The following is a 27192-nucleotide window of genomic DNA, read 5'->3' as shown; positions in this document are numbered from 1 at the left end:
TTAAGCACAGAGAAGACTCATAAGCAGCTCTGGCTGGGACCACACGGAACGAAGTCATCGCTCCCAGGCTGGTCCCAGAAACAGCCCCGGGCGGGGTGGAGGGCAGGGGACTGCTCAGTTTTGATCCCCCAAATCCCACCTAGTAACTGAGTCGACCACATGTGGTCATCCAGCAGCTGTCTTAGCAACTGGCTCTATGGACAAATAATAAACAAACAGATAAATAAACACACTGGTCATATTGGTGGATAGTTCATAAAGCAAGTAACAGTCAAACTTTTGAAACTTACTTTTCAATTACAGTTGACACACCACATTGTAGAAGCTTCAGGTGTACAACATAGGAGTTAGACATTTATACAGTGTACAAAGCGATCACTTTGGGAAACCTGGTGTCCAGCTGACACCACACAGAGTTATTACAGTAGCATTGATTATATTCCCTGTGCCGTAGGTTACATCCCTGTATTTTCGTAACTGACAACTTGTACTTCTTAATTCTTGCCCCTTTTCACCCTTTCCTCTATCCCCCCCTCCCATCTGTCGAGGAGAGTTTCTGTTTTGTTTATTTTGTTTTTTAGATTCCACTTATACAAGAAATCATATGCTATTTGTCTTTCTCTGCTAGTATCATACCCTCTAGGTCCATCTATGTTATCACAAGTGATAAGATTGCATTCTCTTTTACGGCTAATACTGAATTGTACAAATTCACCCCACACCTTCCTTATCCACTCGTCTGCTGACGGACACGCAGGACGCTCCCCTATCTGGACTACAGTAACTAAATACGGTCAAATTTTAACTGCTAAAATTCAGGTGGGGTTATTTGGGTGTCCCCAGAAAAGTTCTTTCAACTTTGCTAAGTGTTTGAAATAAAGTGTTGGAAAAAGCAAATAATCGAGTGACCTAACATTACACAGTCAGAAAACGCCACCAGCACGGGGAGGGAACGTTTCCGTAAACTGTACGGGAAAAGCATCTATCGATCTGTGAAAGTTACTGTGTGTCTAACTTGCACGCCCCGGCTTTCGTAAATGCTGTACCCCCTTTCACACACGCATCCCTGCACAACCAGTGCTACCAGATCAAGGTGAGCTCCCAGCCCCCATCGGGCAAAGGGAGTGCTGCGCGGACCTCTCTCACCGTGGACCTGCCCTGCCTGGTCTGCAGTCACAGCAACAGAAGCAGAACATGCGCTGCTGTGTTTGGCTTCTTTTGTTCATCGGTATGTCCGTGAAATTCCTTCACGTTGTTGGACAGATCCAGTCTTAAACACTCAAAACATAGCAAAACTTCTCATGGAGTTAAAAAAGGCACTTAACTTGTCGAACTGGATGCCTTTTTACTTCAGCTCTTGTTACTAAAAATGCTCCCAGTACACACAACGTCACTTTCTGCTACCAGACGCTATTTCTCTAACTGACCCTCCTCAGCATTCTCAGGGCCATCCTGCGGGCATCATTTAATGGAACGATGCATAGTTGATCTGGGCTAAAGGCACAGCAAACGGGACTAAAATCCCTTGAAGCTGGTTTTCAAATACATTTAACTTATATTCTTACGAGATAGTTCCTTCCTGAAAGGTGGGGGTCAGAAGACGAGCTAATTGGTGATCGGAGCTGCATTCCAGAAAATCAAGCTCCATGGTAATTTTTAGGAAAATTTTTTCAAGAAAATGCCACTTCCTGGGGAAGAACTGGGAGGGCTAGGGGGAAACCACGGCCAACATTCTAAAATGAATTTTAACAAAAAATCGCAGCATCAAAGGCTTCCTTAATCTTCAGGAAGAAACTCATGGTCTGAAGGCCCCGACTGCCCGGCTGCCCGCCAAGACTGACCAGCACAGCACAGCCCCTCAGGGCTTCCCAGGCTTCGCTCACCGTTCATCAGGTCCAAGATGAAGCAGAGTTTGTCCGGAGTGTGGAAGGCGTAGGTCATGCAGACAATGAAAGGGCAATCCTAGGGTGAGAAGACACAAGAAGGGGTGAGGAGGGCGAGGGCTTCCCTGAAAAGCACCCCGACCAGTGGACGCCATCGACGGGTCTGTGCAGCCACGCCACCGCCCTGTCCCCGCGCTGAGCACGGACCCCCAAGCGGCGACTCTGGGGGGCACAGGGAAATGGGGCCGGCTCCACGATCAAAGCAGAGACACAGCGACACTGGATGGAGCTGGGGAACTCAAAGGTCCTCGCTCACCAGAGTCAATCACGACTCTTCTGGCTGCAACTTCGAAAGACTTGGATTCCACAGAAAAATATCACTACCCTGTAGTCTTTTCGTTGGCCTGCATTTGCTTTCGGCAGGTCACATACCCATTCCGATCTTCATTTCTAAAGGTGGAACGCCGTACTGTGGGGGGTGGGGGGTGGGTAAAGCTTTGTTTGCCTGACTGCCCTGAAACACTGAGAGTAAAAGTAAACTTAAATTCGCTTTGGAAAGTGCAGAATGGTACCAGGGTCAGAGACTGAATAACAACTCAGTTAGTTGTAACTATGTCCATTTCCCCCAAGTTAATCTATAGATTCTGTGCAATTTTAATTAAAATAAAATTGACAAGCTGATTCTGAAATTTATGTGGTAATGGGGACAGAAAACAAGCTGGAAAACTCACGGTGCCGGGGAACAAGACTTGTCATCACCAACGGTAATTCAGAAAGCATGGCGTTAACCAGAGGACGCACAAACAGGCAGTGGAAAAGAACAGAGAACCCTGAAACGGCCCCCCACACAAATGGCCGATGCATTTGTGACAAAGTCACAAAGAGAGCACGGGGGGGGGGGGGGCGGGGGGGCAGGTGCTCTTCCATCAATGGTGCTGCAGCAAGTGTGGGTTTCTGGGCAATGAAACTGAACAGTCCCCCACCTCACACCACACCGAGGTCCACTGCAGGCAGAAACACGTTGGGAGGTAAAACAATAATGCTTTTAGAAGAAAACGAAAGAGAGCATCTTCCCTGACTGGTGTGGCTCAGTGGTTGAGCGCAGGCCTGTGAACCATAGGGTCACCGGTTCGATTCCCAGTCCGGGCACATGCCTGGGTTATGGGCCAGGTCCCCAAAAGGGGGCACATGAGAGGCAACCACACATTGATGTTTCTCTCCCTCCTTCTCCTTCCCTTCCCCTCTCTAAAAAATAAATAAATAAAATCTAAAAAAGAGAGAGAGTATCTTCATGATCTTAGGATAAGTAAATACCTCCTCAATAGGCCACAGGAAAGCACTAACAATAAAACATTGATAACTGGACCAAAACAAAATGAAGAATGTCTGTTCTTCGGAAAGCACCATGAAGAGAGTAAAAAGGCAAGTCACAGAATGGGAGAAAATATCTGTAATCCACAAATGCAATAAGGCCTCTTATTTAGAATGTACAGAGAAGTCTTGTAAATCAACAAAGCAGAAAAGCAATCAACCCAGTGGAAAAATGGCAAAGGACAATAACAACAGTAATTGAACAGGCACTTCACATAAGAGGCTAGCAATGGCCCACGAGCCTGTGAACAGAAGCGAACCTCAGTTGTCCCCAAGCAAACACAAATTAAAAATCACAACGTGAAAAAAAAAAATCACAACGTGATTAAAATCACTCAGACTCGCAGACACCAAGACTAAAAAGACCGGCAATGCCAAGTGCAGAGATGACAGGGAGTGAGCAGAGAGTCTGCACACGGCTGCGAGTGTCCAGTGGAACACCACTCCCACAGCTGGTGGCCGGCCCCCACCAAAGCTGAGCACCACCTGCAAACTCTGAGCGGCGCGCCCACTCTGGGCTGTCCACCGCACGGGAACCGGTCCTTGTGTGCGCCCGGAGGCCTGCACGGGACTGCTCCTCACAGCACCGCTCAAAATAGCCCAAACCAGGAAACAGCCCAAATGCCTACCATGTTGGAACGGACCCCTGAACTGCGAACACCAGAATGAGGGGCAGCAGGCTTTTTCTACAAAGGGCGGGACAGTAGGTATCGTAGGCTCTGCAGGCCCCTAGAGGCTCTGTCACACATTCTTTGCAACCCTTTAAAAGAACATCAAAGCCGTCCTTAGTGCACAGGCTGCACCAAAAAGGCCACCAGCGGGATCTGGCCCACAGGCTATGCATAGCTGGCTGACCCCTGTATTTAGCACTGTGGTCGAGGGCGACGCCACAGATGGGTGCCACAGGAATGCTGGGTGACAGGAGCCAGTCACAAAAGAGAGCATTTACATAAAGTTCAAACACAGGTGACGCTAAATGATGGGGTCAGAGGCACGGGCAGCAGTTAGTCTGGGCATGGGTGCGTGGCTGAGCGGGGCTGCGCACGAGGCTCCTGGAGCCCGGGGACTTTCTGCTTGGGGTCCAAGTGCTGGGCACACACGCGCACAGGCCGCCCTGTGGAAATCCCTCAGGCTCACCCTCCATCCAGGTCTGCTCAGACTCTGCATACACAGTGGGCACTGGCCACACCACTGATTCAAATAAAGAACGGCACCAAGTAGCTCTACCCACTTTTTTAACAGAAATAATCTGTAAATAGCACGCACACCGCTCAAGCCTGTGTTAAGGGCCTCTGTCACAGAGTTCACAGAGTCCTACACACTAAAGATGCATGAACTTGAACTCCATCTCCAGACATCTTTTGGAGGAAATTACTTCAGAATGAATTACAAAATTCATTTTGTGGTTACCTAGTTTGCCTTAGAGTTCTGTTGAGACAGTATTAGTGTTTCCTAATTTCAAAATCTAGGTTTTTAAAAATCTTCATCGTAATTTTTTTCCATTATCATTTAGTCTCTTCTACCCTTCCCCCAGCGATCACACCATTGTCCGTGGCCATGAGCGCCTTCTCCTTTCTTGCTCAACCCCTCCGCCCCCTGACCTCCCCCACACTGTCATCTGCTCTCCATCTATGAGTCTTCAAAGTCTGTTTTGTTTTAAATTGGTAAAAAAAAAAGGATGTTTTTTTTTTGTTCAAAGCCACGTGACCCATGGGTAGAAGGCGCTGTCTCACTTGGAACCCACTCACGGCTCACTCACGGTGCTCCTTCCTGCACGGGGTTCCCCACCGGCTCCTGCCTCTGGTCTGTGAGCACATTGGCCACAGAGCGGAGAAGTGGGTGGCCCCAGAACTCAGTGAAGCCATGGCCTTTCCTGGCTTGAGGCAGCAACTGCGCTCGCTTCACCCAGGGGACAAGCAGACTCAGCCCAGGGGTGTCTCTGAAGACGACAGTACACGGCCTCGTTAAGGACAGCGCTCAGCACACATCCAAAGGTTCAGGCGTACTTAAGAAATTAGGTTATTAAGGAGGGGCATGAATGGTATAGATTTAGAATCATAGGCTATCTGAGTAGAAAGGGCCCTTTAAAAAATTTACCTGGTTCAACTTCTTTATTTAAAAAATGAGGAAACTAAAACTCCCAAAAGGGGAAATGACGCGCCTGAAGTCACAGAGAAAGTTGGCAGCTGGCCAACATGCAAACCCCACGCCGTCTGACCCTCCCCAGAGTTCTTCTACATGAGACATCGTTTAGAAGCAAGACTTCTACAGTGGTGTGAACCTGAACCTCGGCTAAACTCCCTGACTGCAACGCCTCCCCTCTCAGGCGCTGAGCAGGTGCCACACAGAGTCCTGCGTGGCCTCTGGGACACAGAGAACCGAATCCTGACCCACGAGAACAAACAGGCAGCAACTGAATGAATGGTGCTGGTACAGTTCTGAAGGTACTTACCGTTAAGGTGTTCTGCCTTGATGACTGATAAAGGCCAATAAGAACTAGTGAATTTTTAGAGGCACATCCTTAAATAAAGTTCCCCAGCAAAGAACTGTCTTTGATTTCCTATTGGTAGTAAGCAAAATAGCCTCAATTGTGCAGCAACCCTGTACACAACTGTGGTAAAACAGACCGTGAAGGGTTTAAGACACGTCTCCACTTTGCAGTCAGAGGGAGCTCCTCGGGAGGCAGACACGGTTCATTACGTTACCTCCCCCACAACGCACGCCGTTTCCAACTGCCCTCCGGTTTCTGAAATCCTCTGTGCTGGCCCAGAAAACCCTCCACAGTGTGGTCTGCTCTGACCGGTGCCTGCTTTGCTCTCTCCAGCTTCATCTTGCGCTACTCACCCCACCACGTCTGACCCCCGCCCTGTGTCCTTCCCTCTGGTCCCCACCACCTCACGCTCCGGACCAGACGCGCGCCGGCACCTCCTGCAACTTCACGGGAGCGCTCGCTGACAACATCTCCACTCTGGCACGTGCCTGCCAGGCACCGTGCGCTCACCTTTCACAGCCCTGCCCGTGTGTTCCGATCACCCGCGCTCTTCTGGGCTGATCTGAATACCACCGCCCTCCCTCGGTCCCCGTGCAGCCCAATGAGAGCAGGGAGCACAGGCTCGTTCTGGGACCCGATCCCACAACTGAGCGGTCACGTGGTCAGGGTCCTCCACTGCGCTCTCCCCAGCCCTGGGCCCACTTACTCGGCCTCTGGAACTCGACGGCCCTCGTTACTGCACACACATTACAGGGTGAAACGGGCAGCGGCACTTCCCGGGAGTGCAACACTCCGCTGGACCCCGAAAGGAAAACCACCCTTCCCGTGAAAAATGAACCATAGAAAGACCTGTGGTAAGTGACTGCAATTCGGAATCACACCAGTATCCTAGGACATCACGTTGATAAATGCTGACTTAAAGTTCAACCTCAGGAGGCCATTTTAAACTGAAGATTTACTAAAAACCTAGAAACAGTGGCCTCTGATCAGCAAAAACAACGCCAAATAACTTTACTACAACTCTTCTGGTTAAATACTACACACACATATATATAAAGACAAACTAAACAGTTTTGATATTTGGACAAAAACATAAACAACTCCTTTAAATTGGTTCAAAGCAATAACCCAATAAAGCCCCGACTTTCTATTTATTTCCCCCTTAGCTGAGTACATGTAAAATTGCTACACAAAAATTGCACAGACATTTTGCCAACACCAACAACTGCTTTCCATGGGCTTTCTTTCTTTTTTTATAAGATTTTATTTATTTATCTTTAGAGGGGAAGGGAAGGAGAGAGGGAGAGAAACATCAATGTACGGTTGCCTCTCGTGCATCCTCTGCTGGGAACTAGCCTGCAACCCAGACATGTGCCCTGACTGGGAATCGAACCTCGATCCCTTGGTTCGCAGGCCCTCACTCAATCCACTGAGCTACACCAGCCAGGGCTCCATGGGCTTTCTTGAGAATGACTGCCCAAGGCTTTGAGAAAACTCATTAACAATGAACACTCCCTAATCACAGACACTCTGCAGTAAGACACATCCCGTGTGAAACTGAAGAGACACTTCCAGCCAAAGTCGGATGCCGGTGCCGCTCCCAGCGAGGCCACGGCAGGGGGCAGGCTGCTCGGCTTCCATTCCAATTAGCGGAGAACTCGGTCGTCCACACGGGCCAGTGACTCTTATCTGAAGTGCTCAGCGCCCACACACTGGGCAGTCGAGGCGCATAACCAGGAAGGATTTCTAGCTGTGGCATCTCCACTCGTTAGAGTCCTGCTAAATTACGACATTCTTTGGCTTCAACAGCAGACAGCCCTTCCAGAACCATTGAAGCTAATGCTAGAATAACACTGAGCACAATGCAATCAACACTGGTGATAAATGAAAAACACGGGGCCTGTGAAGGGATGGTGAGAAAGGAACCCTGGGAGTGTGCCGGGAAGCCAGGGACTTTGGGTAAGGAAATTAACCTCCTGGGTTAATCTCCGGTTCCTTGCCTATTAGACAAGAGAGATTCTTTGATTCGCCATTAAAATTTGGTCCTTTGAAACCCTCTGGGTGAAGAGGACCTTATTTAGAATCCAGTCGTGGTAGGTGGAGGCCCCCATGCGTCTCACTGTGCATAAGCCTCCACGTGCAAATCCACATGTGAACTGCACAGCACAGGTCTGGCCATTCCAGGCTCGCTGCCTCCCTTCCCTCCCAACCCCCATCCCCCAGCCTCCAAGAACACTGGCCCACAGGCAGCAACGGCACACCAGGTCTCTGGGGCAGNAGGCTTTGGGAAAACTCATTAACAATGAACACTCCCTAATCACAGACACTCTGCAGTGAGACACATCCCGTGTGAAACTGAAGAGACACTTCCAGCCAAAGTCGGACACCGATGCCGCTCCCATCGTGGCCACTGCAGGGGGCAGGCTGCTCGGCTTCCATTCCAATTAGCGGAGAACGCGGTCGTGCACACGGGCCAGTGACTCTTATCTGAAGTGCTCAGCGCCCACACACTGGGCGGTCGAGGCACATAACCAGGAAGGATTTCTAGCTGTGACATCTCCACTCGTTAGAGTCCTGCTAAATTACGACATTCTTTGGCTTCAACAGCAGACAGCCCTTCCAGAACCATTAAAGGTAATGCTAGAATAACACTGAGCACAATGCAATCAACACTGGTGACAAATGAAAAACACGGGGCCTGTGAAGGGATGGTGAGAAAGGAACCCTGGGAGTGTGCCGGGAAGCCAGGGACTTTGGGTAAGGAAATTAACCTCCTGGGTTAATCTCCAGTTCCTTGCCTATTAGACGAGAGAGATTCTTTGATTCGCCATTAAAATTTGGTCCTTTGAAACCCTCTGGGTAAAGAGGACCTTATTTAGAATCCAGTCATGGTAGGTGGAGGCCCCCATGCGTCTCACTGTGCATAAGCCTCCACGTGCAAATCCACATGTGAACTGCACAGCACAGGTCTGGCCATTCCAGGCTCGCTGCCTCCCTTCCCTCCCAACCCCCATCCCCCAGCCTCCAAGAACACTGGCCCACAGGCAGCAACGGCACACCAGGTCTCTGGGGCAGGGAGCGTTTCTGGGGGTGCCTTTATACACATCTGGCCAAATGGAGCAGAGCCAAGGCTTCATCCTGGGTGATACCACTCCCAGAAAAAAATCGGAATGGGCCACTATTTTGCAAGTAAAGACACAGGGTCAAAGCACCTTTTCACACGGCTGAGCTAAACATACTGGCTAGACATACAAATCATGCGCCCAACAGGCAGGCACACAGCCCCGGAAACGGAAATGACCAAAGACCACAGCAGGTGCAAGGTGGTGAGTGCTGAGAAGTCAAGTCCCCTCCACAGGAAACACTGCCTGGGACGACCCCACGGGGACAATTCAGAGTTGGCCAAGCCCAGGCACTTCCTGTGTGTGTGTGTGTGTGTGTGTGTGTGTGTGTGTGTGTGAAGGGCACCAGCGACACTCTCTTACTTCTTCTCTCCGGGTTAGTCCTTCTCAGTCACGCGGTCAGTTAACTATAGTCGCTGTTCTTGTTGTTGTGATTATTTTTCTGGCTTCTCTCCAACCGTCTTTCGCAAAGAAGTCAATCATAACTAAGCACTAAAGGGAGAAGGCATGGGTGCTCCCAGTGATGGGTACGGTCCTTTCCTAAGTCCAAAATTAAAGGGGTGACATCTGAATCGGACACTACCGCAGTGCCCCTGTTCCCTGCTGTAAATCCTAACCTGCCCGAGGACTGGCCAGCCCCGTCAGTCACCAGAAAATGCCTGCATTTCAAATACACTGTCCTGACGCAAGCAAACAAGGAAATTAGAAAGAAAAGCATTGTTCAAAATGCAATACTTACTCCTGTACTCACAAGCGACAACATAATCCTTTCGTTCAAGGCCAATGTCTCTCCTTGTTTCATCTTGATCCTCTTCTTGTCTAAGCATTTCATTGCATACCTGGAAACATGAACATCACTGAAAAGTCAACGCTGGGAACACACCCACACGGATTGAAACAAGACATATCGCCCTGGGGAAAGTTTCTGAAGATTAGCGTGGTGTTTAAAAGAAGCAAACTGGCATCCGAGTGCCATGCAAAAAAAAGTTCCCACGTGTGAAGAGGAGAAAAACCAAGCCCCTCTCCCCCTCCTCGGCCGTGGCAGAGTGACTTCCAAAGAGCACAGCATGGAGGGGGAGCGTGGCTGCACGGTACAACGTCTGACAGACGCGACCTCAGCCAGGGGATCAAGGTCAACGTCATCAGGGCTACAGCACTCAGGTAACAGGCAGCTTTGCCATGAGGCGGTGAGAATGGCATTTTACCCCGGGGTCTTCCTTCCGAAAGCCCATAACCCCAGTCCAACGGAGAGAAGAGCATCAGACAAGCCCAAGGACAGTCTACTACATATGTCAGCTTTTTTGAGAGTCAGGTAAAATAACAAATGTGTATCCACAAACAAACTGATACTATTTACTTCTACAACATCATGCAACAGGCTCAACATTCTAAATACCTCAACAAGCTGCAATGATGAAGTGAAACTAATAAATTTAGTGAAATGTAGAACTCGACAAGCACATCGTGTAGGCTCAAAGGGCCCACTGGGGTGAATGCAGGATGGAGAAGGACGTTTTCCTACCGGACTCTCTTTTTACAGTGTATCAGCACGTTTAATTCTTACAAAGCAGGCACTTCATCCAACTCCACTTTACCAACGAGGATACAGAGGCTCCACGAGGCCCAAGCTTGGCCTCAGCGAGAGAGACACTTTGGAAGTGCGAGTGACCTAGCCGTGTGACACCAAGGGCCCACACTCCGGGTCCCTGTGTTACCTGTCCCAGCACAACACCAGGCTTCAGACACCTGGGTGCCAGGCATTGGGCTCACCCTGCACAGCGTCCCAAAGTGGGAAGAAGAGCAATGGGCACAAAGCAGTGAAGGTAAATTCCAGCCCCAACATTAATAAAAAACACGCCAACCACGGGACCAGGACAGACACAGGAAGAGGATGGGGGGCAACCTGACGGTGACGCTGGGGTGGCAGCAGGGGGAGACAGGCCCCGGATGAGGTGACCCCAACTGCTCCTTCTCACGCCGACTCAGTGATTCTGTAACCAACCTCACAGACCACGCCACCTGCCCGCCGTTCTGACACACCCGTCACTTCATCAGACGTGTAGGTCTGCATCTAACATCACGCCTTTCCATTCTCTTTTTCCCTCCGAAGTATGTTCCCTTGAACTGCTTCTACAGTAGCAGAAATCCCCCGTCCCACTTCAGAGCTCCACCTGCCCTTTCTATAGGAGCCTCACGCCCGGCTCACAGGGACTGAACTGCCTCACACCCACCCCCATGAGATAAGTAACTGCGGTGGGAGGTGGAGCCCCACGATCTCGACCCCCGTAGCAGGGCACCTGCCCTCCCCATCGGCACCCAGCTACCCATCTGTGGAAGCCACGCCCCCTGGAATGTTACACCATCCAGGACTGCACATGCTAAGTCATGGATGGGTCATTATTTAGGAGAGAATGTCAACTTCTTTTTGAGCTACATGACTTGGAGAGCTAAATCCTGGGCTTCCAACAACCTATGCAGGGATTTCCTTCGGCTGCAAGCAAAAAAAATCCTCTTCCTAGTCCCAGAAAGCCGTGTGAGCACCGGACACTTACATCTTCCCAGTGTCTGCTTTCCTGCAGCCGTACACCTCACCGAAGCCTCCCCGGCCGATGATCCTGTGTACGCTGAAATCGTTCATGGTCAACTGCGAATTCACAATGCAAAACGGAAACATGCGGCTGTGTGAAAACTATGTCAGAAAGATTTATTTCCGTGCAAAACAGACAAGCTACTGAAACGGCAGCTCTGCTGCAGGGACCTGCCTGTCCCCCGCTGACGCCCGACGTGGACAGAGGAGCTGCGCTCAGCGGCCAGGCTCTCCAGGGCCTCCCCCCCACCCCACCCCCGGGACGGACAAAACGGAGGCACGTGGGAAAGTAAGAGAGCGGGAGACACGCTAGACTGCTCTTCCAGTCTCATCGGTCAGGTTGCAAGACACGTCCCTGGAAGATCAGTGATTGTGAAATTTCTAGTCAAAAGGAGAAGCAGCTTCAGCTACTCTGGAGCCTCAAGTTTGGCAAAACTCGGCACTTCCAGGACCTGGCACGGCAGAAAACTAAGTCCACGGCGAGGGCACCTGTGCTTTCCTAACCGGGAGCCGTGTGATCAGAAAACCCAACAGATGCTGGCCATGGGAGCTTTTCATCGATAACGTCAGAGCAGGGCGAGGATTCGTGCTGGGCATGTGAGCACGAAACCAGCCTACGTGTGAGCGAAGGACATAAAGAGGGTTTATTCATACGCACTTTCTCTTGTCCGTTGTAGCTCAGTAAAGCCCTGCCTCATACGGAGATTTAATAGCTCTAGACGGTGCAAAGTCAGAGAGAAAATCCTACTGTCACGTAAAGAGGGCTTCGGGGTCACGGCAAACGCCTACTGTTTACACACCCTGGCCATTAAGGGTCGGGCTCCTGAAGGTTCTCCCAGGGCCCCTAAAACTGCATGCCTGCATCGGGTTACGGGCAGCTGGCCCACTGGCCACCCTGGGCAGCAGCATCACATCGGATACTGAGAGGACACGGGACACAAGGACACCAGGCACGGGCACGAGGAAGATCCACAGCAAATGTAAGGGATTTTCGAAAACCGTGTGTTACTGCCTTTCGCCAGGAAATGTGATGGAAAGGGGAGATTTAAAAAACAGATGAGCAAAACCAACTCCTCTTCCAACAGGACCATTCAAGTGAAAAACGCTAAAAAAAATCCATCCAGTGGATAACTAATTAATTTTTCCCAACTGTAAGCCTACGTGGGGCGGGAGGCAGGGGGGGCAGCAGGTGGGAGAAGGCAAGAGAGGCCACACAAACAAACGTGTGTCGTAAAAGCGAAGCAAAGAGGGCCCGTGGCCTGGAGTTCCTGCCGCTAAAACGAGAGGTAACGCCAAGGACGCACGTGCTGGAAAGTAAGTGGCCAGCGTTCAAGGGCTGTTTTCAGCGTTCTCAAAACATAAGAATATGAGACTGTGGTCTACAAAAAGATGTCATCGTTTGTAGCACACAGTCACACCTGCTAACACGGAAAAGGAAGGGCACTTTCACATGCGTGGCAAAGGACAAGGGCACACAAGAATCACGTCATGCAGACTTGTATTTGCACTACTACTTCTGTTAAAAGGGTCAGTCGCTGCCTAAAAATACCCTTTCTTAAATCAATAAACACATTCCGATAGGAACACGAAAAAAGAGAACTAAAGAACGCAACTTGTTTACGGCCGGGGCCGGCTTTTGCGTGCGGGAAGCTGTGAGCACATCTGCTCAGGCGGCGCGTCGCCCTGGGGAGTTGGCTCCGGAACCAAGTATTTTCTCATGAAGCGAAGCCAGAGGGAGTTTTTATTTTAAGACAGAAAGAAAGGCGAAGATGATACTCACGTGGATGTTTAACTCTACGTTTTTCCACTGGCAAAATCTGGTGAACTTGTCACTGAAAAAGAGCACAGATGATTACTGGGATCTGTCGAATACCAAAGTAACTGGACTTCGAGAACGACGTCAGATGAGCCAGAGCCCCACCCCGGTTCCCTTCTCAGACAGAGCAGGTTTTCTCAAACACGACCTCGCATGGCAGCCTCATGGCGGCTTTGCTTTAAGCGTCAAACGAGCGGCATCACGGTTCTCCTTTACCTGCCCTCACGCTTCGGGCGTCTGTCTGTCTTGGTCCGCACTGCTCCACGGGCCAACACAAACCACGTATGTGAAATTACATGTTAATAACGCATTTGATTTAACCCCGAAATCTCAAAAATTATCGTTTCCCCATGTAACCCATACAAAGTTATTGACAAGAAACTCTACATCCTTGCTTTCCTAGAAGCCCCTGGGGCCCGGTGCACTTGCACTGCCCGCCCGCACCAATGCAGACCAGTCGCATTTCACGTGCTGAGCAACTCCCCCTGGCTACTGCGCTGGACAAGGCAGCTTTAATAAACAAAACACGAATGTTTACGGGTAACTGTGAGAGTAACAAACCCCCGATGTGCTAGGCTCCGAAGGCCTACTTACACAACTCTACAACTCCATGGCAGGCACTGCCCATTCCCATCTCACAGCCAAGGCCAAGGCCTGCCCCAGGCCACACACACACAGTGTGAGTGGGTGGAAGGGAATCTGGATCCGGACACACACTGCCTCTCCAAGACACGCAGTGTTGGACAGGAGCCCTCGGACCCGTCTACGGCCACACCGCCCCGAACGCGCCCGATCTCGTCTGATCTCGGAAGCTAAGCAGGGTCGGGCCTGGTTAGTACTCGGGTGGGGAAGCCCTCGGACCAGAATCGGGGACGCCACAGGCATGCCGCAGGGTGGGCCGCTGCCTCAGCTGCCGGACCAGTGCTTTTGCATCCATAAAGTAAGAAAAATGCCTATTTAATAAATACATTATTTTGGTTACTTTTAAATGAACGTTCTTATAAAGTACAAGCTGTGAGTATTATCGGCATTATAGTAAAATGCCCTAAAGGCACCCGAATGCCCTGGTTTCCCAGGGACCTCACCTAACACGCACTCCCTGGAGCTCTTTAAACTGTTTCTGGGGCTACTAACCAAATCGAGAATCAAAAGTGGAAGAACTCTTTGTAATCACATAGTATCTTTTCCCACTGACTCTAAAATGACTTTCAACAAACGTTTCCTTGACCCTCCTCCCATCCCTGCGGGGCTGGTAAAATAAACTACATTCGAGATTTCATACGGCTCTTTTAAGCGTGGTGAGAGCAGAAGGTGGAACGGCGTTGAGCGTGCCCTGCGTTTATAATACCGCCCCCACCGGGCCCTGCTGCTCTGGGAGACCCCAGGGCTCTGTCCCCTTTTCTCACACCGGGTTCCCAGCGGGCAGCAGGGGTGGTGCTAGCCTTACACTCCAGCTGGGCAGGGAGAACAGCCCGGGACAGGGGGTGCCCAGCTGGCCCAGAGGAGGGTGAGGGAGGGAAGAGTGAGTGGTTCTGACTCCAAGGCTGGCTGGCGTTGGGCTGCTCGGCAGTAGAATCCACCGCCTGAACAGGGCCCGCAGGCCTCGTCCAGAAAAGGGAAGGCCTCTCCACAGATTCCACCCGCCCTGTCAGGACCGGGGCCCTGGGCCCCAGCTGGGCCTCTGAGGGCGGGGGGAGGAGAGAGGAGCCCCTACTGCTGAAGACTTCCCCTTTATTACTGCACTGCCCTGTGGCCGAGCCCGGAGGCCCTCAGAGTGTGGCTGTCCTGAGGACAGCAAGGCTGCAAGGCTCTACTCGTGGAATGTCTGTGCTTTTCAAAACCCACGCTCCAAACTCTTGGTCTGATGACGGGTTTTTTAAACACTAATTTGAGAATGTATTAACATAAAAAGCACCCCAAAACAAACTGACTTCAAAAATAATCTGTCTATATAAAATAGCTTCACTTGTATTTCCTGGGACAGGGTGACCAGGTCACCTGGGAGGAGAAAGTCACCAGGCAGGTCGAACCTCTTACCCAATTTAAATCGCCACCCTCACCTCTCCCCTGCCCCTCAAGGGTCACACAAAGCTGGGTTGACCCAGACTTGGGAAAGGTCGCATTTGAGAACCAGGAACCACGGAGTCAGCCCCGGGCCAGCAGCTGGTCCCCATCCCTGTCCCCTCCGTGGTTCTGCTGCTTTCCGGCCAAGTTTCTGCTCCCACCCAGAAAAGGGTGACCATCTGTATGCATATTGGAGCGCTGACTCGCTCCAGGATAAAATCATCTCTTGAACTCTAGTAGAACCACAACACAAGTTTGTTTTTCTCTAAATCACTTGAACATGTGGAGGGAAGAAAACTATGACGAAGCAGCATCTGTTCTTAAAGGACAATTATGACCGGTTGCATGCGGCTCCAACGAGGAGACACAAGCACCCTGCCCGCTGTCGGGCGAGCAGCCGGGCTGTGGGGAAAGCACGGGCAGGGCGAACGCGGACTGGGCTTTAACGTGCGTCACCACAGACAAGGGCTCCACATGCTGACACCGACGAGGGGTGTCTGACACGCGGACGAGCTGGACGCTTTTACAGACGTCACTGCAAGGTTCCAGAATTTGGATGGTGAGCACGCTCTTCCATAGCTTGAGTGACGCAAAGGGACATATGTATTAGGTGTATTGTGATACAGTGGGTCACAGGCGTGCATGTGCCCACACCCTTCAGACTCTATGAGAATCAAGCACACAGGCCTGTCCCACTCCGGGGACGTGGCTTTGAAGGCCGAACAAAGGAGTCAGATAAATTACAGAGTTGCATTGGCATTAGCAAAGGTGTCCCAATGAGACACTTTTAATCCGGAGGTTTCCCAGCCTACTTAAATTTTAGGCCATTTCGAAACTAAAGAACTAAAGGTCGAAGGGCCGTTAAGCTATGCAAATCTAAATGACACTGTGACATGTTGAGGACACAGGCTCACGCAAAGCCTGCCACCCAGCACAAGGTCAACAAGGCCTTGGGGCCTGAGTGAGCCAACACGCATTGGAAGGACGGCGTTTGCTGGTTAAGGAGGTACGCCCGCGTAGTATAGGATTTTATATATACACTAAAACTGCCATATAACGTTCAATGTCAAGTGTAGCTTAACAAAAGAGATTCTACATGTATACATAAAGTTTCGTACCTTTCCATAAATTTTTTAAAGATGTTGCCTCGAAGACTGTCACAAATCTCTTCTATGTATGGCTGGAAGGGAAAGAGAAGAGACGTCACGTAAACAGGCACTAAGTTAGAAACTAATGGCTGAGACCCCGTCGAGGCGCGGCTCAGAGTTCGCACTCCGCCCACGGCGCCTTACCGGCCCCCTCCTCAGCACCCGTCTGATTTTCACTAGCAGACCCGCCATCGTGACTATTTACTTAATAATTATCTACACCACTTGATGGCACATTCCGTGACAGCAAGGACAGGTCTGTCCTGTTTGCCACCATGACCCTGCTGCCTACCATGGTTCCCTGCAAGTCACAGACATGACTGAAATGACCAGGGTGGGCGCGGCAGGGGGTGTGGCCCGTGCAGGTCCTAGGGCTCACAGTCAGAAGTGCACAGTGCTGCTTGGTTTAGTGACTTGCTGGCCCCATCATAAAACTCTTAGTAATTTCTGAGCAAGGGGTCCTTTTTATTTTGTACTGGGCCCTGCAAGTTACGTGGCACATTGTGTAAATGACTATCAATCATGTAATTACTATTAATTATGATCAGTATAAATTATCAGCATTATTATTGAATTTTAAAGACTAAAGGCTAAGGAACCCTTGGAGTAAGTTTTTTTAATTAGCTATTTTTCTCACTGACTTTTCTACCTCCTGGAGTCACTGAGCTGAAGGNATGGTTCCCTGCAAGTCACAGACACGACTGAAATGACCAGGGTGGGCTCGGCAGGGGGTGTGGCCCGTGCAGGTCCTAGGGCTCACAGTCAGAAGTGCACAGTGCTGCTTGGTTTAGTGACTTGCTGTCCCCATCATAAAACTCTTAGTAATTTCTGAACAAGGGGTCCTTTTTATTTTGTACTGGGCCCTGCAAGTTACGTGGCACATTGTGTAAATGACTATCAATCATGTAATTACTATTAATTATGATCAGTATAAATTATCAGCATTATTATTGAATTTTAAAGACTAAAGGCTAAGGAACCCTTGGAGTAAGTTTTTTTAATTAGCTATTTTTCTCACTGACTTTTCTACCTCCTGGAGTCACTGAGCTGAAGGGAACGCAGGGGCGGGGGAGGGACGAGGGGAAGCGCATCCGCAGCCTCGTTTTGCACACAGGCAGTGGGCACGCATGACCCCATGGGCTGTGAGCAAGTTCACAGGCAGACCGCGATCAAGGCAAGGGCTCCCGGCTACCCGGGGCCCCACTCTCCCCTTGAGCAGAACAGTCTCCTTCAGTTTCATGCCGCTTCACACGCCAACACGGAAACAGCCTGGCTTCTATTTTCCACGTGAAGACCTTTAAATCAAGACCTATAAAACTGCCAAACGCCAACCTTTCACAGTGCAGACAGAGCCAACTAGATAGTTTGGGCGAATGCCTTGACACCCTACACTCACTGGAAGATGCAAACGCAGTGCTTCTCTGTCTTCCTGGACCGCTCTGAAAAGTTGCAGACAACGAGGGAGCACCAGTCAGACCAGGAAGTCTGCAGAAGCCGCAGGAACCAAAGGCAGGCAGCACGAGACGGCCACAGCTCTGGGAGCTCCACTTCCTGCGGCAGAAGGGAGACTCGGGGCTAAGCCGCCTCTGCCATCTCTTGGCGGGGGTGGGGGTGGTACAACCCTGCTGGGCAGGCGCTGGGGCTGGTCACCAAAACCAACTGGACTCTGTCCCCTCCTGGCAAGAGGGAAAGCTGAACTCTCTCTGAAGCTCTTTCCACTCTGAAACCTTATGCTTCTATGATGACCCACAGTACTGATCTGGGCTAAGCCCCCTAGACGCGAAAGGCTGAGGGCCACGAGCCCCAAGAGGTTCAAAAGACACCAACAAGCAAAAGTCAAGCCTTCAGAGATCTATGAGAAGGCCTTATTTGTATATCACAGATTTCCTATTTATAAAAACAATGACATTGCTACTTTTTCGTATTTTATAGAACATCCCATACTTTCTGCTAATCAAACAAAAGACGGAGTTTACTAGAAACTGTTAAGATTGAATAACATATACCACATTGTCACTTTTCAACAGAAAGAACCACACAATACGCTAGCTGAGCAGTGCAAAGGCCGGAGTTCTGTGTGGGCTCAGGAGCCGCTTCAGCCCCCGCAGTCTGCACAGTGGGGCGCTCGCGGTGGTAACTGATCTGCAACGCAGTCTGAGAACTCACTAACACGAAGAATGCCAAGGGCCCAACACAGGGCCTGGCACGGTTCCAGCATACTGGAAGGCCAACACCCACTCCAACCACTGTCACCAAATGTGCCTATGCAACAGTCTACTTCTAAAGCCAATTCTGCAAACAAAAAGAAGTTAATACAAAGCATTTTAGCTCTGGCTGGTGTGGCTCAGTGGGTTGAGCGCCAGCCAGAAGCGTAAGGTCGCTGGTTTGTTTTCCAATCAGGGCACGTGCCTGGGTTGTGGGCCAGGTCCCAGGGTTGGGGGCGTGGGAGAGGCAACTGTTTCTCTCCCGCACAACAATGTTTCTCTGCCTCACTGTCTCCCTCCCTTCCCCCTCTCTAAATATAAATAAACAAAATCTCTGATAAAAGAAGATTTTTTAAAAAGCATTTTATATGTACTTTCAGAGCATTTGTTTCGCTCCCTTCTCCTTGATAAGAAATTTCAACGCACACATCCGACTTCCCGAGTTCCTCCCTATAGTGATCAAAATAGTTCGGCACTGGCACAAAAAGAAGCGACATCATAGACCAACGGAACCGAACAGGACCTGGAAGTAAAGCCACTCACCTGAGGTCCACTGATCCTGGGCACAGTGCCAAGGACACACGATGGGGAAAGGACACGCTCTTCGATACCTGGTGCTGATAAGGCTGGACATCCACTGGCAGAATAAACTGGTTTCCTGACCTCACCCCCTACACAGACCCAACCCAAGATGATGTCAGGCTTAAACACAAGACCTGAAGCCATTCACCTACTAGCAGAGACCCAGGAGGGAAAGCTTCTTGACACGGGTCTGAGCAACGACTGTTTTCAGATGGGATGTCAAAAGCTCAGGCAACGAAAGCAAAAACGGACAAGCGGGGTCGCCTCAAACTAAAAAGCCCAGCGAAGGAAACGACCAACAGAATGAAAGGCGACCTAGGAAGGGGGAAAAGGTCTGTAAACCACATATCTATCTAATAAGGGAACAACACCCAACATGTATAAGGAACTCAACTAAATAGCAAAACAAAACCAACCAACCAACCAACCTGATTAAAAATGGGCTAAGGACCTGAGTAGTCGTTTTTCAAAAGAAGGCAAACGAGTGACCAAGAGGCACACTGGAAGGTGTTCAGCGTAACTAGTCCTCAAGGAAAGACAGACCAAAACCACCATGAGATGCTCACCGCGCACCTGTTAGGACGGCTGTTCTCAGAAAGACGAGATGTGAGTGTCAGTGAGGATGTGGAGAAAAGGAAGCCCTTGCGCACTGTTTGCAGGAGTGGAAACTGGTGAGGCCACTGTGAAAAACAGTCCAGAGGTTCCTCAAAAAATTAAAAATAGAACTACCGTATCATCCCACAATCCCACTCGTAGGTATTTATCTGAAGAAAATGAGATCAGCCTCCTGCAGAGACAGCCACACCCCCAAGTCCACTGCGGCACTGGGCACGGCCGTCAGGACATGGAAACAACGTCAAGTGTTCGCTGTTGGCAAATGCAGAAAGGAACGGTGGAGGGGCATGTACAAGGGGGTACTACTCCATCTTTAAGAAGAAGGCAATCCTGCCACGTGGCAACACGGATGAATGTGGAGGCCACTACACTGCGCGAGATAAAGCGGACACAGAAAGACAAGGACTGTGTGACCTCACTTTGATGCGGGGTTCATAAAAGCACAGGATAGAATGGCTGGGGCGACCTATGGGGGCCCTGGTAAAAGGGTGCAGAGTTTTGGTTATGAGGATGAGTAAGCTCTAGAGATCTGGTGTACGGCATGTGACTGTATGAGGAAGAGACTGGTCTTCAGTGTTTGCACCTCACACACACATGTGCACACATGCACACATACGACACAGCCATGTGAGGTGACGGGCCTGTCAGTTTGATTGCAGTCATCATTTCACGATGCATACACATATTGAAATATCACACTGTATGCCTTCAATTATTTATAATTTTTATTTGTCAATTATACCTCAACAAAGTTAGGGGGGATTTCAACTCGAAGAATTCCGACCAACTTTGTGGCTAATGGCCCTCTATAAACTGGACATACAAGTGTCCAGCGTCTACTGATACTTGAATGCGTTCTGATGGTACACGTTACAATGAATTGCACTAATGTGCTCCTAAATTTAATCAACTTAATAATGGCTATTTCCTTCACCTTTGAAATAAGAGCCCATTCTACATCTTTTTCACCACATCATTCTTGTATGTGTATTTTTATGAACAATACTACATACAGTAGTGTCTTTAAAAGATATTCTGAAGAAGTAGCTTCTGACTGGGCGTGCCCTGAGGCAGGAAAAGAACGTTGCTGACCTGTGCATCTCACCTGGAACCCTTCCTTCATGTTACCTGTGCTCCAAGAAGAGCTAAATCTGGAGCGGTAGGTAGGGCCCAGGCACAGTGAGGCGTCTGTTAGCAGTGTTACGTGCCACTGGCTACGAGCCTGCCTGTGAACCGCGCCGAAGCCAGCTGAGAACTGAGGTTCTGACACTAAAGTATCATGGAGACAACACAAAGCAGTTACTCACACTGTACTTCTTGGACGTAAAAGTCTGGTAAGGGCTAGCATGATGGGCATTGTGGTAACGGGCCCAGTGCACCTTGCTCACAGAACCCTCAAGACCCACCCCTCCACCCGCCCAGGGAGAGCCCACCCTCATCGCCCCCACACAGGGGGGGCCCGGGGTCAGGAAAGGTGCACAGGTTTCTCCACACAGGTCCCTGATCTCAGTGCCCAAGCTCAAGACCAATACACTCTATAGAAAGGTCCCACGGCTGAAGAGGAAAAGTCCGTCTGTTAGTCATTACTGGGGCAGAAAGGTGAACTAACACTCATTTTGTTCCCGTAGCCACACGTCCTGACTGCCGGCTTAGGATGTTCTCCATACAATAATCATATTCACTTTGCATTAAATAAAACAAACCCATCATAAGGCACCAAGGCAAAACTGTAAATGACTGAATAAGCCAAAAAAGGATAAGATACTTCTTTCCATTTATGAAAGTCATGTCAACTAATGGCATTCTCTTCTTATAATTCACAGCAATGTAAAAAAGTACATTATTCCTCTGAAAAGCTGACCATGTCCTGCAAGCTGGCACCTCTGCAGAAAAGCCGCAGGCCCAGTAGTTGTGGGCGGGGTTCCCAGGTCTTGTAGTTTGAGTCTATAGGACTGTGCTTGCTGGGTGCTCCAGACGTGGGGAGCCAAGGCACAACCCAGTTCCTCAGACACGACGCCGAGGTTGTTCAAACACTCACTCTTTATTCTTAAAAACGAGCCCACAGCACCTGGCAGATAAGCCCTCCTGCTACCAGAGACATCTTGTCAAGTCCCAGCTCCACACTGGTGCCCAGGGCGGGGGCAAATAGGACAAGGCTTTTCCGTCCGATATGTCCTCTCAGTTACTGAAAATAACGTTACTAGAGAGCTCGAGGGAGACTGTAAGAGAACATTTCAATGAGAAGAGGAGCAATATTAAACTTCATCTGTTCCAGGTAAACCCCAGACACAAACGGTCTTATATGTAGAGCCCCAAGCGCCTGCGCGCGAGGCGAGAAAACGTCACCGAGTCCAACGGCTGAGCAAATTAGATGTGTTCATTCTGAAATACTCTCCTCTTACCTGAAAGAGAGCTGACGTCACTTGCTTCTTGGACAGATGGCTTTGGACATGCTCGACAGCTTGCTTTGAGAATGGCTTTTAAAAACCAAAAACAGTATTTTTCAACCATTGTAAAACACAACAAACCTCTGTGGTATACAACATCACCACAGAAATTTAACATGACAATTATTACACAGGAATCCGGAAACATACAAAAGGGCATTATGTTAACACGCATCCTTTAAAAAACTTCTGCTGGATGTTCGCGGGCCATGGGAACAAATGTTTGTTCCTCTGAGTGTCCGTCCGGCTCTCAGCTACCACACTGGGAAGAAGGATGAGTGTGGAGGTAGCTGATGGGTATCTGACCCCACGAGAATTCAAGAGCACTGTGATTTAAAAAAAAAGTATAAAGAATTTCAGAATCACTTTATTAACTGAAAACATCCACTGATTAGCCAATCACAGGGCCCTAAAAATGTAAAATAGCTACAAAGTTAAAATTTCTATAGAAGAAAAAAAATGAATGCATGACGTCACGCCCAAGAATGAAACGCCAGGATCATCCAACTGAGCCGGGGTGGTGGAGGCTCCGGGTGAAGGGAAGGTCTGCAGTGACACTCATTTCACTGACAGCAACGACTAATTCTGTCCTCCCCCCAAACTTCAAATCATGTCTTCTTCTTTAGTGCCCAGTAAGAAAGACTTAAAAACCGTTATCACTCTGCTTAAAAAAAAAACCCTCTGAATCCCTGAACAACGTGAAAACTAAGTTGACAGAGGCTTCCCCAGCAGGTATCTGGCACTTTCCACGGCTCCACTGCCTCTAGCCAAGGCACAGAGCACCAGCGATCAGCTCCAGCTCAGGAATTCTCTCCGCTCCGAGGCAGGCGGGTGCAAAGGACATCACAATTACACTACCAGGGGTGCCGCCCAGCCCCGCAGTTATCCAAACGTCAGGTAGGAACTGAGAATGCCTCAACCAGCACAGAAGCACGGATACGCACCACCCTCGTGGCCGAGCTGTGCAGCGAACCTTCTGTGACGAGGGACACACTGTGTGTCGGGCTGTCCACTACTGGACCATGGAGCCACGGGTGGCTCCCGAGCCCTTGAAATGTGGCTCATGAGAAGTCGGGAATTGAATTTTTAATTCCATTTGATTTTAATTAAGTTAAACAGCCACCTGGGGCTGGTCACTACTGTACCTGACCCAGAAGGCTGTGACTATTAGGCCATACCTTTGGAAAACAGTCTTACTGTAGAGAAATTACATGGTAAATTTTTTATTACTAATTTTTCCACCCACTCCTGGTGGAGTAATTTCCTAGAAACTTAGTTTATTCTAGTGACTGAATTGAACTATTTATCTGACTTACAAGAAAAAGATTCAACCATTATTTAACAATTAATGAACACAATTAATGTAACAATTAAAACCATCCTTATTAATTCAAAGAAACCACTAAAGGCTTATAGTTATTCTGTTTCTGATTAATCTAAACATAACAGTGTAACTAAATTAAAAATAATAAAGTTTCATTTCCTTGAGAAAGTCTAGAATTGAGACTAGCCATTGCTCTGAATTAGCTACTTTATTTCGTCATTTTTTGCAGAGAAAGTATCTGTATTTTACTATGTTGAGAGTATATGGAGCAATGGATATATTGTGCAAGTATCACCAGGAAGCAAATGACAAAACATGGGTACCGTTTAATTTTTAAGCACCTCCCCGTTTTGCTTTCACTCTGGACACGCTGCAGGCTGTCTCCTCGGCGGCCACACGAGAGCAACAGAACAACAAAGAAACACTTACGTGAGAGGAAGACAGCAGTTCCCGCATGATGTAGGTGTCATAAATCTGCCGGCTTCTACAAAGACGATCCTCCTCGTTCTCAAGCTTTTCATACTCTTTTATCTAGATTGTAAAAGGTCATTGTTGTTAAAAAGGCCCGTCTTCCTCGAAACCTGCTTCACTAAAAGATACGACTAGTCTCGGCTGAAACCAACCACTTCCACGCGAGACCCTAAGAACTGCGGAACCCTCCAGTCCGCGGGACACCACTGCCTGTGCCACTGTCACGGTGAATTTATGATCATTGAAACCCAGCTCGAAACCTACAGATGGGATTTTTCCTGCGATGAACCTCATCCCTGAGATGCGGAAACACAGCACCGGGAAACAAACGCTGCCATGGTTACAGTAAGCGCTCTCCCAGGCCACCAGCCCTGGACTGCTCCTGCTGGCCGGTTCTCCTTTCCCAAGCACAGAGAGGTTCAATTTGGCTGTAATTCAGTCCTAAGAGTTATGATGTAGTTTCTGCTCAACTACGGCATTGCAAAACCAACAGGAGAAAAAATACACATATATAGTCGGGATTCCTGGGAGGATAATTCTTCAGATTAAAGCACTGGACTCTCATCTTCACTTTTTAAGTATTAACAGAAAGCTTACTTCAAATAATATACTTTGCTGACTTAGGGAAAGTAACCCAACAGGTGTGGAGAGGGGCTCAATAGTGAGCTGTGCTTTAGAAATGTTTGCCTTACGCAGAAATGGCCCCAATCATTCTAACTCGAAGGCAGAAGCTCCTGAATCAGGGAAGTGTTTTTATTTATTCACAGAAATACTTTTACTTCAAAAGACGAAAAAGAGAATGAAAACACAGATGAACTGTGGAGCCAGCAGGAAGCCTAGCAAAGATCCTCACTGTAATGACTAATCACCATGAATGACTTGGGGGGGGGGCAGTTTCCAACAAGTACCTGGCTGTTCCGCTGATCTACCTGGTATCTGAGTGCTCCCTATTCTTGAACAATAAAAGGTGGGGCTAACTACTCCCAGGGGAGAGTATAAACCAACGAAAATCAAAGTGATCTTTTTCCTTTATAGTCTGGACTTGACAGTTTCGAAATCAAAACCAGGAAATCCTACAAGAATTTCTTTTTTTAAAATATTTTTTATTGATTATACCATTTCAGTTGTTCTATTCCCCTTCATTCCCCTCCACCCGCACACTCCCTCCCCCACCATTCTCCCTCCCTTAGTTTATAACCACGTGTCTCAAGTTCTTTAGATTCTATATTTCCCCCACTATTCTTGCCCTCCCCCCTATCTATTTTCTATCTACCATCTATGCTATTTTCTGTACCTTCTCCCCCCTTCTCCTCCTCCTACTCCCCTGTTGCTAACCCTCTATGTGTTGTTCATTTCTATGGTTCCACTCCTGATCTAGCTGTCCTCTTGGTTTGCTTTTGTTTTAGGTGTGGTTGTTAATAACTGTGAGTTTGCTGTCCTTTCACTGTTCATATTTTTCATCTTCTTTTTCTTATATAAGTCCCTTTAGCATTTCATATAATAAGGGCTTGGTGATGATGAACTCCTTGAACTTGACCTTATCTGAGAAGCACTTTATCTGTCCTTCCATTCTAAATGAAAGTTTTGCTGGATAAAGCAATCTTGGCTGTAGGTCTTTGGATTTCATGACTTGGAATACTTCTTTCCAGCCCCTTCTTGCCTGTAAGGTCTCTTTTGAGAAATCCGCTGACAGTCTGATGGGTACTCCTTTGTAGGTGACTGTCCCCTTATCCCTTGCTGCTTCTAGGATTCTCTCCTTCATTTTGGTCTTGGCTAATGTAATTATGATGTGCCTTGGTGTGTTCCTTCTTGGGTCCAACTTCTTTGGCACTCTCTGAGCTTCCTGGATTTCCTGGAAGTCTATTTCCTTTGCCAGACTGGGGAAGTTCTCCTTTATTATTTGTTCAAATACATTTTCCACTCGTGGCTGTTTCTTTCCCGCTTCTGGTACCCCTATAATTTGGATGTTGGAACGTTTAAAGATGTCCTGGGGGTTCCTAAGCCTCTCCTCATTTTTTTGAATTCTCATTTCTTCATTCTCTTCTGGTTGGATGTTTCGTTCTTCCTTCTGGTCCATTCCATTGATTTGAGTCCCAGTTTCCTTTCCATCGCTATTGGTTTCCTGTGCATCTCCCCTTTCAATTAGTTTAGCCTTCATATGTTCCTCTAGTTTGTGACTATAATTAACCAGTTCTGTGAGCATCCTGATAATCAGTGTCTTGAACTGTGCTTCTGAGAGGCTGGCAATCTCTCCGTCACTTATATCGGCTCTGGGACTTTGAGTTCTTCTTGCGCCATCTTTTGAACTGTTCGTGCCTGTTACGTAGCAGGATCAGAGCCCTAGTTGTTCACCAGAGCAGGGCAAGTCAGTCACTGGGTTGTGACACTGTATGTGGGGGCAGGGCCAAAGAGGAGCAGTGGTGGTCCCGTCTGCCGCCTCTCGCCGCCACTGCCACATGTGCCGAAGCTGCCACCATCGCCGGGGCCCTCGCATTTCGTCCCACTGCATGCGAGTGTGCCACCGCCGTCAGCCCTCCATCACTGGGTTCGCCCGCTGGGGCCTGCGCGGTCCGTCCCACTGCATGAGAATGTGCGACCTCGGTCAGTCTGCCCTGCACCCTGACTGGGTCCGGGCTGCCTGGGCTGCCTGGGTGCCTGGGTCGGGGATTGTTTGTTTATTTTTCTGCCCGACCCTGCTCCGCTGCTGGCTCCGCCCCTCTTACCGTCCCAGTTGAACGGTTTGTGGTTGTCAGACTTCCGTATAATTCAATTTTCTGTTCTTTGGCTGTGCCTTTGTTGTCCAAACCTTTGTTGTATTCAAACTTGGTTGTGGGAGAAGGCACAGTGTTTCCACCTACGCCTCCATCTTGGTGGAAGTCTCCTACAAGAATTTCTGATGAAGAAAGGGCAGGGCAAGGGCTGTGTGTGATGCCGTGGTCCCACCTGAGGCCCAGCCAGGTCACACACTGAGAGATCACGGGGACCATCTGCACTGCCCTGTGACACCATCGGTGTTAACACTGAAACGCCTAAGGTTCACGCCTGCAAGCGCCAGGGCTCGGACCGG

General features: G+C 49.2%; 1 protein-coding gene across 3 annotated transcripts in view; it reads right to left on the bottom strand.

The window, feature by feature from the left end:
• GRK3 (G protein-coupled receptor kinase 3) overlaps positions 1 to 27192 on the bottom strand; it is a 115148-nt gene that overhangs the window by 26521 nt on the left and 61435 nt on the right. For all 3 annotated transcript variants that reach the window (XM_037052376.1, XM_037052375.1, XM_037052377.1), the window contains 7 exons: positions 24084 to 24185; positions 22286 to 22360; positions 16453 to 16514; positions 13235 to 13286; positions 11420 to 11511; positions 9607 to 9706; positions 1884 to 1962 (listed from right to left, as the gene is read on the bottom strand). In XM_037052376.1, coding sequence (XP_036908271.1) covers positions 1884 to 1962; positions 9607 to 9706; positions 11420 to 11511; positions 13235 to 13286; positions 16453 to 16514; positions 22286 to 22360; positions 24084 to 24185 — 562 coding nt within the window. The remainder of the gene's footprint in view (positions 1 to 1883; positions 1963 to 9606; positions 9707 to 11419; positions 11512 to 13234; positions 13287 to 16452; positions 16515 to 22285; positions 22361 to 24083; positions 24186 to 27192) is intronic.

Source organism: Sturnira hondurensis, unplaced genomic scaffold (genome assembly GCF_014824575.4).
Source record: "Sturnira hondurensis isolate 20B ecotype Veracruz unplaced genomic scaffold, ASM1482457v3 Scaffold0007406, whole genome shotgun sequence".
In the NCBI taxonomy this organism is placed as follows: domain Eukaryota; kingdom Metazoa; phylum Chordata; class Mammalia; order Chiroptera; family Phyllostomidae; genus Sturnira; species Sturnira hondurensis.
This window is presented reverse-complemented; position numbering and strand designations above follow the sequence as displayed.